Source organism: Thalassophryne amazonica, chromosome 6, assembly GCF_902500255.1.
Source record: "Thalassophryne amazonica chromosome 6, fThaAma1.1, whole genome shotgun sequence".
In the NCBI taxonomy this organism is placed as follows: Eukaryota; Metazoa; Chordata; class Actinopteri; order Batrachoidiformes; family Batrachoididae; genus Thalassophryne; species Thalassophryne amazonica.
The window spans coordinates 45,650,097-45,666,395 of NC_047108.1; the positions used below are offsets into that span (position 1 = coordinate 45,650,097).

A 16,299-nucleotide genomic window follows, 5' to 3' on the forward strand; every position below is an offset into this window, starting at 1 on the left:
CATGGCGGCTTCTCCTGTCTCTCCCGCACTTTTCTGCTCTGGGTGTGAAATGTTAGTTATTCCTCGGCCTCCTTTAGCAGTAACGGTACTTGTAATAAGTGTAGCTTATTCGTAGCTTTGGAGGCCAGGCTGGGCGAATTGGAGACTCGGCTCCGCACCGTGGAAATCTACAGCTAGCCAGGCCCCTGTAGCGGTGCGGACCAAGGTAGCTTAGCCGCCGTTAGTTCCCCCCTGGCAGATCCCGAGCAGTCGGGAAAGAAGGCTGACTGGGTGACTGTGAGGAGGAAGCGTAGCCCTAAACAGAAGCCCCGTGTACACCGCCAACCCGTTCACATCTCTAACCGTTTTTCCCCACTCGACGACACACCCGCCGAGGATCAAACTCTGGTTATTGGCGACTCTGTTTTGAGAAATGTGAAGTTAGCGACACCAGCAACCATAGTCAATTGTCTTCCGGGGGCCAGAGCAGGCGACATTGAAGGAAATTTGAAACTGCTGGCTAAGGCTAAGCGTAAATTTGGTAAGATTGTAATTCACGTCGGCAGTAATGACACTCGGTTACGCCAATCGGAGGTCACTAAAATTAACATTAAATCGGTGTGTAACTTTGCAAAAACAATGTCGGACTCTGTAGTTTTCTCTGGGCCCCTCCCCAATCGGACCGGGAGTGACATGTTTAGCCGCATGTTCTCCTTGAATTGCTGGCTGTCTGAGTGGTGTCCAAAAATGAGGTGGGCTTCATAGATAATTGGCAAAGCTTCTGGGGAAACCTGGTCTTGTTAGGAGAGACGGCATCCATCCCACTTTGGATGGAGCAGCTCTCATTTCTAGAAATCTGGCCAATTTTCTTAAATCCTCCAAACCGTGACTATCCAGGGTTGGGACCAGGAAGCAGAGTTGTAGTCTTACACACCTCTCTGCAGCTTCTCCCCCCTGCCATCCCCCTCATTACCCCATCCCCGTAGAGACGGTGCCTGCTCCCAGACCACCAATAACCAGCAAAAATCTATTTAAGCATAACAATTCAAAAAGAAAAAATAATATAGCACCTTCAACTGCACCACAGACTAAAACAGTTTAAATGTGGTCTATTAAACATTAGGTCTCTCTCTTCTAAGCCCCTGTTGGTAAATGATATAATAATTGATCAACATATTGATTTATTCTGCCTAACAGAAACCTGGTTACAGCAGGATGAATATGTTAGTTAAATGAGTCAACACCCCAGAGTCACACTAACTGTCAGAATGCTCGTAGCCCGGGCCGGGGCGGAGGATTAGCAGCAATCTTCCATTCCAGCTTATTAATTAATCAAAAACCCAGACAGAGCTTTAATTCATTTGAAAGCTTGTCTCTTAGTCTTGTCCATCCAAATTGGAAGTCCCAAAAACCAGTTTTATTTGTTATTATCTATCGTCCACCTGGTCGTTACTGTGAGTTTCTCTGTGAATTTTCAGACCTTTGTCTGACTTAGTGCTTAGCTCAGATAAGATAATTATAGTGGGCGATTTTAACATCCACACAGATGCTGAGATGACAGCCTCAACACTGCATTTAATCTATTATTAGACTCTATTGGCTTTGCTCAAAAAGTAAATGAGTCCACCCACCACTTTAATCATATCTTAGATCTTGTTCTGACTTATGGGTATGGAAATAGATGACTTAACAGTATTCCCTGAAAACTCCCTTCTGTCTGATCATTTCTTAATAACATTTACATTTACTCTGATGGACTACCCAGCAGTGGGGAATAAGTTTCATTACACTAGAAGTCTTTCAGAAAGCGCTGTAACTAGGTTTAAGGATATGATTCCTTCTTTATGTTCTCTAATGCCATATACACAACACAGTGCAGAGTAGCTACCTAAACTCTGTAAGGGAGATAGAGTATCTCGTCAATAGTTTTACATCCTCATTGAAGACCAACTTTGGATGCTGTAGCTCCTCTGAAAAAGAGAGCTTTAAATCAGAAGTGTCTGAACTCCGTGGTATAACTCCACAAACTCGTAGCTTAAAGCAGATAACCCGTAAGTTGGAGAGGAAATGGCGTCTCACTAATTTAGAAGATCTTCACTTAGCCTGGAAAAAGAGTTGTTGCTCTATAAAAAAGCCCTCCGTAAAGCTAGGACATCTTTCTACTCATCACTAATTGAAGAAAATAAGAACAACCCCAGGTTTCCTTTTCAGCACTGTAGTCAGGCTGACAAAGAGTCAGAGCTCTATTGAGCTGAGTATTCCATTAACTTTAACTAGTAATGACTTCATGAACTTTCTTGCTAACAAAATTTTAACTATTAGAGAAAAAATTACTCATAACCATCCCAAAGATGTATCGTTATCTTTGGCTGCTTTCAGTGATGCCGGTATTTGGTTAGACTCTTTCTCTCCGATTGTTCTGTCTGAGTTTATTTTCATTAGTACTTCAATCCAAACATCAACATGTTTATTAGAACCCCATTCCTACCAGGCTGCTCAAGGAAGCTCCTACCATTATTTAATGCTTAGATCTTAAATATGATCAATCTATCTTTGTTAGTTGGCTATGTACCACAGGCTTTTAGGTGGCAGTAATTAAACCAGTACTTAAAAAGCCATCACTTGGACCAGCCTATCTTAGCTAATTATAGGCCAATCTCCAACCTTCCTTTTCTCTCAAAAATTCTTGAAAGGGTAGTTGTAAAACAGCTAACTGATCATCTGCAGAGGAATGGTCTATTTGAAGAGTTTCCGTCAGGTTTTAGAATTCATCATAGTACAGAAACAGCATTAGTGAAGGTTACAAATGATCTTCTTATGGCCTCGGACAGTTGGACTATCTCTGTGCTGTTGCTGTTAGACCTCAGTGCTGCTTTTGATACTGTTGACCATAAAATTTTATTACAGAGATTAGAGCATGCCATAGGTATTAAAGGCACTGCGCTGCGGTGGTTTGAATCATATTTGTCTAATAGATTACAATTTGTTCATGTAAATGGGGAATCTTCTTCACAGACTAAAGTTAATTATGGAGTTCCACAAGGTTCTGTGCTAGGACCAATTTTATTCACTTTATACATGCTTCCCTTAGGCAGTATTATTAGACGGTATTGCTTAAATTTTCATTGTTACGCGATGATACCCAGCTTTATCTATCCATGAAGCCAGAGGACACACACCAATTAGCTAAACTGCAGGATTGTCTTACAGACATAAAGACATGGATGACCTCTAATTTCCTGCTTTTAAACTCAGATAAATCTGAAGTTATTGTACTTGGCCCCACAAATCTTAGAAACATGGGTGTCTAACCAGATCCTTACTCTGGATGGCATTACCCTGACCTCTAGTAATACGTGAGAAATCTTGGAGTCATTTTTGATCAGGATATGTCATTCAAAGCGCATATTAAAAAATATGTAGGACTGCTTTTTTGCATTTACGCAATATCTCTAAAATCAGAAAGGTCCTTGTCTCAGAGTGATGCTGAAAAAATAATTCGCATTTATTTCCTTAGGCTGGACTATTGTAATTCATTATTATCAGGTTGTCCTAAAAGTTCCCTAAAAAGCCTTCAGTTAATTCAAAATGCTGCAGCTAGAGTACTGACGGGGACTAGCAGGAGAGAGCATATCTCACCCCATATTGGCCTCTCTTCATTGGCTTCCTGTTAATTCTAGAATAGAATTTAAAATTCTTCTTCTTACTAAGGTTTTGAATAAATCAGGTCCCATCTTATCTTAGGGACCTCGTAGTACATATCACCCCAATAGAGCGCTTCGCTCTCAGACTGCAGGCTTACTTGTAGTTCCTAGGGTTTGTAAGAGTAGAATGGGAGGCAGAGCCTTCAGCTTTCAGGCTCCTCTCCTGTGGAACCAGCTCCCAATTCAGATCAGGGAGACAGACACCCTCTCTACTTTTAAGATTAGGCTTAAAACTTTCCTTTTTGCTAAAGCTTATAGTTAGGGCTGGATCAGGTGACCCTAAACCATTCCTTAGTTATGCTGCTATAGACGTAGACTGCTGGGGGGTTCCCATGATGCACTGTTTCTTTCTCTTTTTGCTCTGTATGCACCACTCTGCATTTAATCATTAGTGATCGATCTCTGCTCCCCTCCACAGCATGTCTTTTTCCTGGTTCTTCCCTCAGCCCCAACCAGTCCCAGCAGAGGACTGCCCCTCCCTGGGCCTGGTTCTGCTGGAGGTTTCTTCCTGTTAAGGGGGAGTTTTTCCTTCCCACTGTAGCCAAGTGCTTGCTCACAGGGGGTCGTTTTGACCGTTGGGGTTTTACATAATATTGTATGGCCTTGCCTTACAATATAGAGCGCCTTGGGGCAACTGTTTGTTGTGATTTGGCGCTATATAGAAAAAATTGATTGATTGATTGATTGAATGTGCCGCAAAAGTGCTATGTCTAGCTCTGTTGCCATTTCTGTGGAAAAAAATTTCATGGAGCAAAGCGGCAGTCACTCAGCAAGTTGTCAGACAAAAGAAATCCGACGGGAGGGGTGGACCAGTGTTCACTCAAAGCTGCCCACAGGCAAATGACACAACCGACAGGCGTGGAAAAAACTCACGCATGCGCACGAAGGTTCAGCTTGGCTGATGTATCACACGTGATTCAAATCCATATAGTTTTTGAAAAAAATAAAAAGGTACGATACTTTTGGACAGACCTCGTATTTGTTGAAACAAAGCTTTGGAGGAAAAAAAAATTGTGAGAGACAAAAGGTGAGTAAAAACATTTAATAATCCTCATTCTTGGTTTGTTTATTATTTTGCCATTAAAGTTCGTCATCACATCTCAAAATAAATAACTTCTCAAGACCAGAGCTTCTCAAAGTTTGGAGGAACACAGCGCCGAAAACAAGGTAAGTAGGCTGGCCAAGTCCATGTGAGGTTTGCCATTCAATGCGGGAACAGTCGTGAAGGCATCACGTGCGTGTTTCATTTACACTTTGAACACGGAGGATTATAGATATCCCTCCACTCAGTGCAGCAGAGGTGCAGAGACCCGCTGCCGCTCGGTGAGAACAGAGACTAGATCAATACGTGGTTTCACTTTTGAGTTGCAAAACACCAGAAAAGTCTCCAGTGACACCAGGAACAGTAGCTAGATTTGTCGCTAGTCGCTTTTGAGAAAATAAGTTGTCAAAAGTGTTTGGAACGTTGGCAGAGTTATTGAGAAAGTTGCCAAGTTGGCAACACTTGAAACTGCTCACATTCTCAGGAAGACAGTCCATCAAGTAATTCACATGACTAGCCCAAGTTCAAGGGATGACCTTAACAGGGCTTCAAAGAAAATATTATTATTATTATTATTATTATTATTATTATTATTATTATTATCATCAAGGTTGGGCACTTGGTTTCAATGTGGAAGGTTCTCTGTTCAAACCCCACCCCTGCTAAGTTGCATCAGGAAGGGTATCTGGTGTAAAACTTGTGCTAGTTCAACATGCAGATCCACTTCAGATTTGCTGTGGTGACCCTGAGTGCAAACAAGGGAGCAGCAGAAGGCACTTATTATTATTATTATTATTATTATTATTATTATTATTATGGAACAGTGGCTCAGTGGTTAGCACAGCAAGAAAATCATAGGTTCACTTCCCACCTCGTCCTTTCTGTATGGAGTTTGCATGTTCTCCTCATTGTTTGTGTGAGTTCCCTCTGGCTGCTCTAGCTTCTTTTCACCTGCAGTTTAGGTTAATTGGAAGTTTTAAATTGACCATAGGTTTGTCTGTCTGTGCGTGGCCTTGTGATAGATAGACTGGCATCCTGTCCAGGGTGTACCGTGCCTCACACCCTGTGAATGCTGAGATAGGCTCCAGCTTCCCCATGACCCTTGATTGCAATAAGTGGGCATAATAATAATAAATTTCATATACAGTCTCTCTATTTTCAAGAGAAGAACTAGATACTATAAAGGGCTTGAGGTGTGACAGCTTATTTCCAGATACTGTAGTGACTCTCTACCTCCCCCTGGAGGAGCTGACAGTCCATTGCACGTGACTGAAGGATTTACAACTAGGTGGACTGGAACTGTCCAAAGACACAAACCGGTGGCATGCTCAGGATTTAAACCCACGTCTACATATTTGAAGCCCCCAACCTCAAGAAAACAAAAAAACAAAAAAAAAAACAATAGTGAGGGAAGCCATTAAGACAACTCTAAAGAGGTTATGGGTGATACCCGGCAAGATGGCGGAGAGTGCAGTTAGGCCGTAAAGAGCTCCGCGTAGCAAATCTCGTTAAAAACTAAACTATGACAACTTGACTCAAAAATATAAAACTTACAATGAAACACAAGGACTGTCCACTAGAAATTGAAGAATGAGGCCGCTTAAGACATTCGAAAGCTCCAGGTGAGAAAAGAACGGAGAAGATGGCTAACGCTAAAGCTAACGGCAAAACTAACCGGGATCTGCTGCTTACCCACAACTACCTTGGTCCGGAAAATATGGACACCAATGCAAAGGGAATCAAGAAGCTCTAACATGGCCAGGCAAAACCCCAGTACCAACAAGAAACAAAAAGGAGAAGATGATGCCAGAACGTATGCCTCCAATGCTAAGATTTTAGCTGCGGTGGAAAATCTACAAAAAATGATGGAGAATTTTGGCGTGGAAATGGCACAAAATACGCTCTCCATTACCAACATCGCCAAAGCGGTCGACTTCAACAGCGCTGAAATCCAAGAATGCAAAGATCAATCAATCAATCAATTTTTTTTTTATATAGCGCCAAATCACAACAAACAGTTGCCCCAAGGCGCTTTATATTGCAAGGCAAGGCCATACAATAATGATATAAAACCCCAACGGTCAAAACGACCCCCTGTGAGCAAGCACTTGGCTACAGTGGGAAGGAAAAAGATAAAAACAAAGAGCTGGAAAGAGAAATAACACAACTCAAGACTATGAACAGTGAACTAACCAAAAAAGTTGAAGACGTAGGGAAAAAGTCGGCAGATTTAGAACGTTACAAGAGAAGATGGAATCTGTGCCTCAACGGCTTGAAAGAGGAGAATGAAGAAGACACAAGACAGAGAGTCGCGGACATCATCGGGAAGATTATGCCACATTGGAAGGAGAAGATGGATCTGATTCTGGACACCGTGCATGCCTTGGACCCAACACCAATAATCCCGAGGCAGATTATCCTGCAGTTTACCGGCCGAATCTTCAGAGATGAACTTTGGCGAGCCACTAAACAACACCACACCTGCAAAGAGCTCAACATCCGATTCGCTGAGGACCTCATCAAAGAAGACCGAGAAGCACGACTCGCTGTATGGCCAAAGGTGGAGCAGGCTCAGAGAGCTGGGATGAAGACGATGTTTAAGGGCCATATGCCTTCATTAATGGACAACGAGTTACGCCTTAGTTATAATACACAGATAGAATAACACTTTAAATCTCATGATGTGAGTTAAGTTAACCTTATTGCTCTAAGAGTTTTGCTACCTACAGTTCTTTTTTCTAAGGTAACACACATCTACGTACTGTTCTATTTGTTCCAAATTTTTAATATTTTATTTTATCTTTTTTTTTATGTTTAACTTTAAGAGTGAACTCTCATTAATTTCTGTTAATGCAAGGGGTTTAAGAGACATAACCAAAAGAAAAAACTTCTTCTTATTTTACAGAGGAAGAAATGCAAACAATATTTTGCAGGAAACTCATTCAAAACCAGAAGACAGTATTTTTTGGTCTAAACAATGGGGTGATAAAGATACTTTTGTCATGGCACCTCAAGGTCAGCTGGGGTCGCTTTTCTGTTGAGAAACTTTTAGGGTAAGGTGATTTCACATAAAAATATGAACACGGTCATTGGTTAATTCTATTATTAGCTTGGATAATTTAACAGTTGTCTTAATAAATATTTATGGATATAACAACTTACATCAAAACAAGTACTGCTAAAGAAATTGTTCTGCATTTAGATCACCTCAAAGAAACATATTCAACTAACAAAATTATAATTGGAGGGGATATTAACCTTGTCCAAGATGAATTTTATGATAAATGACCTTCTAAAATAACTCAAGTCACCCAAACACAATCTTCACAAATTTTTGTAATGAACAAAACCTAGTGGATGCCTGGTGCCACTTTAATCCAGAAACAATACAATTCTCGTGGTTCAGCTCAAAAACAAGTCAAGAATTGATCATTGGCTCATAGCAAGTGAATTATTAATCAATGAAATCAACTCTGATATTTCTGTTGCACCTTTGACTGATCATAGTCTAATTTCTTTACAAATTAAACCAAAAACAATACACCTAAAACCAGTAAATATTGGAAGTTTAACTCCAGTCTTCTCCAAAATGACACCTTCTATAAAAAAATTAAAGAATTAATTCTAAATATCACAAATTTAGAAGAATTGAACAGCCCAACCCAAAATGGGAATTCTTAAAGTATAAGATTAGACAATTCTCTATTTCATTCAGCAAACAAATTAAAAAGAACTCCAGCAAAAAGAAATAAATATTATTCAACAACTTAACATATACTGCAATAAACCTAATCCTTCAGAAGAAGACAAACAAAAAATTAATACTTCAACCTCAACTAGATGAAATGTATATACGAAGAGCTAAAGGAGCATTTATTAGATCGAGAGCAAAATGGATAGAGGAGGGGAAAAAAACAGTGCTTATTTTTGTAACTTGGAAAAAAGAAGACAACAAAATGCTATAGAGTCTCTATTAATAAATAATGTAGAAACCACAGACGAAAAATTAATAGCAACAGAAATTTTTAAATTTTATAACAACCTATATACCTCTAAATTTTCTGAACAAAACTGTTACACCTTCTTAAACCATATTGAAATGTTTATTCCTAAAATAGATGATAATTACAAACATACTTGTGACAGCAATATCACAATGGCAGAACTTGAAAAAGCTGTCAAACGCTTATCTTAACAAAGCACCTGGTCCAGACGGGCTTACAGGTAACTTCTATCGTCATTTTTGGGAAGACAAAAGAATTATTATATGAAGTTTTTTTTTGAAATTTTGAAAAATGCATTCTCCCTCCCACAATGAGACAAGGACTTATTATCTCTATCCCAAACCAGATAAGGACTCAAGACTAATTGAAGACCTATTACACTCCGAAATTCAGATTATAAATTACTAACATATGTATTTACTATGCGCCTTCAGACTGGAATCTCAAATATTGTTGCAGAATCACAATCTGGCTTTTTAAAAGGAAGATCAATCCACAACAATATTAGGTTGGTAATGGATATAATTGAATATAGGGAGCTGATCACTGATAAAGGATTTTATTTTTTTTAGATTTTTATAAAGCTTTTGATTCTGTTGAACACCATTTTATTTTTTCAGTCTTAAAACATTTCGGTTTTGGAGATAAATTATTAACTTAGTCAGGGGTCTGTATCAGAATATCAATAGTTGTGTCATACTTCCTAAAGGAACCACTCCTAGATTTAATGTTAATGTTGGAATTCCTCAGGGGTGTCCAATTTCGCCTTACCTCTTCATTTTAGTTACTGAAATGTTGGCAATCTACCTTAAAAATTGCAATGACCTTGAGAAATTGGATGTCTTGGGCACAGAACTGATTATAAGCCAATTAGCAGATGACACCACCCTCTTCTTGAAAAATGAAAAACAAATTCCTATAGCAATTGATAAAATCAAACTTTTCGCAGATGCATCAGGGCTAACATTGAATTTGAGAAAATGTGAACTTCTAGCAATTCATGACACACATCTAAAAGAAATATGTAATATTCCTATTAAATCTGAAATTAAATATCTAGGAACCCTTATCACAAAAAAACAGAAATTAAGCTCAACATTAAATATTGAAACTAAACTTAATGAATGTAAATCCAAACTAAATCTATGGCTTCAACGAGACCTTTCAATATTAGGTCATATCTACTTAACGAAAATGGAAAGTCTGTCAAGATTAATCTATTCAACTTGCAGTACCGCTGTTCCTAATAGCTTAATTAAAACTATTAACCAAATAAACCTTAACTTTATATGGAGGAACAGACCTCATTATCTTAAAAAAGTCATATGATTAAAGAAATAAAAGATGGAGGTCTTAATGTAATTGTCTTAATGGAACCCTAAAAATCAACTGGTTGAAATATTGGATCAAAAACTCAGAATTATTTGGTATTGTGTCCCTATATATTTAATAAAGTAGGAGGTTTAAAATTTCTTCTTTTAGCTGACTTCAGTATAGATAAACTACCTATTAAACTATCAGAGTTCCATAAGCAAGTGTTATTATATGGAAAATGCTATATGTACATAACTATTCCACATTCCACTATCATATGGAATAATAGATTCATACTTCATAAAAACAAGTCATTATTTTACAAGGACTGATGGAGAAGAACATATGGTCTATTGTGCACTTGATGGATGCAGAGGGGCGCATGTTAAACTACAAACAATTTTGTATGAAATATAAATTTAATCCCCCTAAGGCTGAATTCAATAGATTGCAGAAAGCGTTACCAAAACAATTTATTACTCAAACTCAAAACATACTAGAATACCATCCTATAACCCACAATTAGCCACTCTATCTATTGAAGGTATCTCATTCACTGACAAAAAATTTAATAACCACACAATTAGAAACCATCTAAATGAAACTTTATTCCCAGGTAAATAAAAATAACATACTTTATAAGTTTGACAAAAAATCTTGAAAAACTACGAACCCTATATTTAAAACATCCTATACAACCAAAAGCTAAAGAAACACACTTTAAAATCTTAAATGCAATTTACCCATCCAAGGAACTTTTAAGAAACCGTTTCAACATTGATGGTAATAAATGTGTCTTCTGTGAAAATGATATAGAGACAATAGACCATATTTTCTATGAATGTGACAAAACCAGAATATTTTGGAATAACTTGGATCTTTGGCTGAAACAAAAAATAGTACTTCCAGAGTCTATTACCAGAGACATAATAACATTTGGAATATTATTGAAGAACAAAAATGATGAACTCTGTAGCAACCTAATCTTCTGTTTAGCCAAATTTTTTATTCATAAGCAAAGAGTGTTAAAATCACCCCCTGTCTTTAAAGTTTTTAAATGACTTCCATTTATATATGAAATCTCAATATGTTAAAAACATGAAAACCTGTATGAAGCCTTACTCGAATTTCCCACAAATATGGACTAATCTGAATATCTGTACCCCCCTTGTAAATGTATTTTATTTATTTTTCTTTATTTATGTTTTTGTATGCCTCTCTTATGTCTACTTCTGGACTTGCGATTCAACATTGCCATTGTTTGTACATTAGTACATTTGTACATTGTTAAATAAAAGTAAAAAAAAAAAAAGAGGTTATGGGTTCCTGTGGCTGTGATTGGATAAATTGTGCACAATGCAACATTTATTTGTTGCTTCAACAGTTATACAGCTTTGTGATGAAGTGGAACAGAGCTCAATTTCAAGTTAATTTTTAAAATTTCAGGAACAGTTTGCCAGAAAGCACATGGGGGAATTGAAGGCTAGATTTTATCTGTTGCACAAATAATCACCCTTGTAGTTACTTGGTCCAGTTATTCATGGCCTCTCAAAATGGAGGGACTAATAGCTGTAATTTCTTAATAGTAATGCAATATTTTTGTTAAAACTACTTGAATTAAAGTTGAAAGTCTACACTACAAGAAAGTCTTGACAAATGAATTTCATTTCCATTGTGGCTGTATACAAAGGCAAAACTAGCAAAAAATTGTGTAAATGTCTACTACTTACAGAGGCAAGGATGGCTACAGTATTGGATTCGTCATGGCTTGGACTTGTGCTTTTTTCAAATTCAAATTCCTGGAGAACTGTGGTTATTTGATGTATTACACAATAAAATATCATCAACTGTCGTCAAACTATCGTCAAATATCATGAACTGAAGTTTTTGTCACGGTTCATTTTGAGAGTGAATGGTGTCTTTTCAGTGACAAAATATTGATGGTATGTTACATTTGAAGAAGAGTAAATTAGAAAAGACACACACATCCAAGATGTATAAAAAAGGCGTGCTGGATCAAAAATTGACAGATATCAAAACAAAAAATCCGCACAACCTGAACGCTCCGTGCAAAAGCTTTGAGATACAAAAAGCAGTTGTGATGTTTCGGGCGCTGCCCTTTTTCAGACATAATTAGTGCAGTGCTACACATGCATATGTACTGAAACTGACAAACAACTAGAGAAAATAAAGCTAAAACATCTTGTGGTTATCTTAACTTAAACAATAAAACACAAACATCAGGTGTAAACATCATATAGTACTATAATGTTATCTGGATCGCATATAGCGAAAAGTTGTCCCATCCTGTCTATGGCTGCTGCTGAGACCCTGATTCATGCAGTCTCTTCTAGATTGGATTATTGCAATGTTCTATTTATTGGGTTACCGCAGTCCAACACTGGGGGTCTCCAATTGGTTCAAAATGCTGCTGCCATACTTTTGAAACAAAGCAGAAAGTTATCCACATTACACCCATTTTGGCATATCTTCACTGGCTTCCTTTCTCTGTGAGATCAAATTTTGAGGTTCTATTAAAAGCCTATAAAATTGTTCATGGACTCGCACCTCCCTACCTAGCTGATTTAATTAAACCCTACGTACCAGTCCAGGCTTTGTTTTCACAGGATTACTTTGTGTCGCTAGAGTGAATAAAAGTCTGCGGGTCATAGAGCTTTTTCTTATCGTGTCCATGTTTTCTGGAATGATCTCCCTGCATCAATAAAGCAGTCAGATTCTGTGGAGACTTGCAAGTCCAGACTTAAGATGTATTTGTTGTCAGGATTTCCCCCAAATCCTGGTTTTAACACTATTAACCATGTCATGTGCTAGTTTCTCCACCAGATGCCGACCTCAGTTATTTTTCACACCTGGATCAGATAAGTGAGTGATTATTGACAGACTATTTAAACTCTGACTTTCTGTTCAGTCATTGCCAAATACTTGTCAGCATTGCCAGACTTTTGTAGACCTTCCAGATTCTTCCAGAGACATGATCCAGACCGTTACCAGAAGGACCAAGCCTGACTGTCTCTAAACTTTAGGTAACCTGGCCTCCCCTCGAATTCCCATATTAGCGTGGCTTCCATGATGCCCTTTCTCCTGGTTCCTGGCGACCTGCACAACAATGTCACTTTGCATCTCCTCGTCTCTCTGCTCAGAGAGTGACTCTGCTACACTCCAGTTAAGTTCCTCCTTGTCTTAGTGCAGGGGTGGGCAATCATGTGCCATGAAGGGCCGAAGCACTGCAGGTTTTCCTTGCTACCAATCACCTCAGCAGGTGATTTCATTAATGTTCAGGTGTTTCAGCAGGTGATTTCATTGACAACCAGGTGGTTATGTTCAAGGGAGAAGCTCATCAGCAACCAGGTGGTTATGTTCAAGGGAGAAGCTCATCAGCAACCCACCTGCTGAGGTGATTGGTTGCAAGGAAAACCTGCAGTGTCTCGGCCCTCGTTGCCCACCCCTGTCTTAGTGGGCTCCCTTTCTCACTCGTTCCTGTCTGTGACTGTGCTATGATAAAGAACTGTTTCAAGAACTCTTCCTAAGAACTGCATGAAGTCTGATATCAAACAATTAAGAACCCAGCTGTATCTAGTCCTGCTTAATTGGAACTACATCACAACGCACAGCATTTGACCTCTGACCTCTGGATACAATTTATGAACTGTGAACAATTCCTGAACAGTAAACCTTATTTCTTAAGAGAACATTATTTCCTCACCACCAAACCAACTATGTTAAGCCTGTTGTGAACTGTGACTGTTTGGAGGCTCCAGCATTACAGGTGCATTCACTCACCCTGTGTGTCTTTATTCCCCGTAGTTCCTGGTTTCGGAGGCGAGCATTCCACCTGGTCCTGGTCCTTGAACCTTAGTAATCATTCTCCTTCAAGACTGGCTTGGGATACTGCAGCTCCCTATTTTCACCGCCAGGAGGTGGGCCCTCTCGCCATACCTTTTATTTTGTTTATATAATATATTTTTCTTTGTACTCCTTCCCATATCCAGCTCCCTGCATTTGGGTCCATTGCCTGAAAATGTTTTGTGACAGCGACTGGGCTTATAATTAAGAAAAGTGTTCAGTTACCAAAAAAAAGCACTGTTTGCACACCTACGAAGAGTATGTGTATTTCAGTTTATGTGGTGGATGAATAATTGCAGAGAAGAACTAATATAGAGTACTTTACAAAAATGTACAGAAGGAACACTTTAAGTAATGTATGTATGCACGAGCAGGTTCACAATGAGAGACGAGTTTATGCACTAAGTGCATCCAAAAAGCATCTGACCTTATTTTATCCCACAGAAACAAATGTATCATGTGAGGTGTTATTTAGTGGAGAGGTGAAGGGAACCTTTTTGTAAGTGTGAATATTTTCTCATCCGCCAGTGCACGCCAGACATGAGTACCAAGCCAAAGAGTCCAGGTATATTGTGCCTCCATCAAACTTTCATGATGGAACGACCAAATGTTTTGATGATTTTAACATTATTATTGAATCTGAGGGCACCTCAGTGGCTTATTGATCAGCAGTGTTAGTCCACAGTGAAAAAGTCCTGGGTTTGCTTCCATGGCTCAGTGGTTAGAGCACTGGCTTTCTGTGTAGAATGCCCAAGCCGGAACTGGCACCTGATCCCCTGTCCAACCACCCCGATGTCCGCCCACCCAGCAGTAAATGGGGAATCTGAGTAATTATTGGGGAAGGTATAAGATGGCAAGGAAAGGAACTGGCTACTCTACACCATCATGTTGTGGCCCCGTACATATGCTACTCTAACTAGCACATCCCCAAAGTTGGGGTTGAGTGCAATATGGTCACAAATCACTTTTGTTTGTTTTACTTGCTGTTTAACTTATTGTGCATTTTATTTTGTATATATCTGCATATCTTTAGCTTTTTACATTTCATGCCTTCACTGGGCCTTTGAGAATCAAAACTTCATTTCTTTCATGTACTACTACATTGCTGATGATGGTGTGCAGAGGGTGACTGACGTTATGGATGATGCCAGTCACACATCATCAGCAACCAGAGGAGACTTTTCAGCCACAGGCTGCTTCTTCCCAAGTGCAGGACCAACAGACTGAAAACCCCTTTGTCCCTCAGCTCATAAGACTACAACTCCTCACTCAGCGGGAGGAGGACAAACAGGAAGACAGAGGACAGGAAGGAGAGGAACAGTAGTAGCCAGTAAACCAGTAGCAATCAGTATGTCTGGTATTTACATTTGTGTATTTAAATTTATATTTGCAAACTGTTTTTTTTTAACTTTCACTTTTGATATTCTGTGTGCTTCTTACCCTGTGTTGATATACAATGCTGCTGGAACCTCGGTTTCCCTGTGGGAGTCTTTCCAAGGGATTAATAAAGTTGTGTGTAACCTAATATAAGATACGTGTTTGGAATGACAACAAATGAACCTTAACCTTGATATTCTATCAATGATACATATTACACTCTAAGAAATAAAATATTGAATTTAATTCATAAAGTTAAAGTAAGTTTTTTCCACATAACATTGCCAATTAAGTGCAAAACAATATTGTAGTTGACATTAATTAAATCAAATGAAACATATTACTTAAATCCCTAAAATTAACAATTCCAAGTATATTGAAAATGGTACAGGGCGTCCAAAACAGGAAGTGTCAAAATTCAAATCCACAGTACAACAGGAAATGTTCAAATGTCAAACACTTCCTGGATTGACAGACGAGATCCCATGGAATCTTGTGGGAACTCAGTGGCAAGCTCACACTCAAACAGGATGTGCCGAATTCTCATTCACAGTGAAACAGGAAATGTCCAATGTTGAACACTTCCTGGCAGGAGTGGCTAGAGAGGAGGCAGGGGTTTCACTGGACACCCTGAAATCTGATTGGACACAGATGATTTACATGTCACAGCACCACACGTCTGGTTGAAAGAGCTGCATTTTCAGATCAGTGAGTCACATTGACTGCTAGGTTCCTCCTGTCCAGTAGTTTGTGCTGTGTACCACAAAAAGTTATAATCCACCTTAGTAGAAGAAGAAAAATATTTGCTTCAGATTGTACTGAACATGTCGTTTGAATTATGGACTTCTATTCACGCCAAACTTATATTGGTGAGTAAATGACCATATTTTATGCCAGAAATGAGGTCCAGGTTGTTAAAAGCAGCATTTCTCCTTTAATTCGGATTGTCTTTTATCCATGTTTAAGCTAACAGACAGCAGCTGGTTCATGCTCTGTGGGCTTATTAGTGCAGCAG

At 38.8% G+C, this 16,299-nt stretch overlaps 1 protein-coding gene across 1 annotated transcript in view; it reads right to left on the reverse strand.

The window, feature by feature from the left end:
• Positions 1–16,299, reverse strand: part of LOC117512139 (nuclear factor 7, brain-like) — a 52,082-nt gene that overhangs the window by 10,158 nt on the left and 25,625 nt on the right. The window contains exon 3 of the mRNA XM_034172119.1: positions 3,918–3,928. Coding sequence (XP_034028010.1) covers positions 3,918–3,928 — 11 coding nt within the window. The remainder of the gene's footprint in view (positions 1–3,917; positions 3,929–16,299) is intronic.